This window comes from Volvox carteri (assembly GCF_000143455.1).
Source record: "Volvox carteri f. nagariensis unplaced genomic scaffold VOLCAscaffold_123, whole genome shotgun sequence".
Classification (NCBI taxonomy): domain Eukaryota; kingdom Viridiplantae; phylum Chlorophyta; class Chlorophyceae; order Chlamydomonadales; family Volvocaceae; genus Volvox; species Volvox carteri.
This window is the reverse complement of record NW_003307666.1, coordinates 90,892-91,554: the sequence shown is the minus strand read 5'-3', so window position 1 is coordinate 91,554 and position 663 is coordinate 90,892. Positions and strand designations below refer to the sequence as shown.

The window sequence follows — 663 nt, the reverse complement described above, 5'->3', positions numbered from 1 at the left end:
TCATTCCTGCAGAGCCGTGATGAACGTTGTTCGACCTTCTGTCTTGGTGGTGATGGTACCGGTGACGGTGAACGAGTCGTAAGCAGCGTACGCCATACGATCATTATCGTCTGCGAAGCTGGTGCTGCCGAAGAACTCGTCGTAGTTCGGCAACTGTTGCATGACGGCAATGCTGTCGGTGCACACCGGATAACTGCGGCTGCCGATTGTGAGGACGAGCGGGAGGACCGGTAGTGAGCCGACTACAGTGACAGAAGTGGGGTTGGGTGACAGGGTGGCCGAGGCGTGTGGACCATCCGACGGTAAAACAAGGGCACTGCGGCTACGCTGCTCCCAAGCCAATACCATATCAGTCGTGTCGGCGGGCACGGTGGCCGCGGTAGTCCGCTGAACAGCCGCCTGGAAGGTGTGCACTCGTTTGGGAGGGCGCTTGCCGGGGGCACTCGCTGCTGCTACAAGCGAGCCGCTGAGGAAGACGCTATTCATATAAGCTTTGCTATTGGAGGGGCTGATCTTGGCACCATACACGTAAAGGGGCGTGCTGCTATCGGCCGCTGCTTGTAGCTGAGCGACGAAGTCGTCGGGAGCGGATTCCCTGATGGCGAGCTCCACGCGTCCGGCGTCGGGACTGTCACCGTTGCCGCACGCGACCCACGCCTTANA

The 663-nt window shown here is 60.1% G+C and overlaps 1 protein-coding gene across 1 annotated transcript in view; it reads right to left on the bottom strand.

Moving 5' to 3' along the window:
- The window catches only part of VOLCADRAFT_100524 (uncharacterized protein), a gene marked incomplete at both ends in the record, with an annotated part of 16,478 nt that continues 15,815 nt past the window's right edge, over nucleotides 1-663 (bottom strand). Inside the window, one exon of the mRNA XM_002959080.1 lies at nucleotides 1-564. Coding sequence (XP_002959126.1) covers nucleotides 1-564 — 564 coding nt within the window. The remainder of the gene's footprint in view (nucleotides 565-663) is intronic.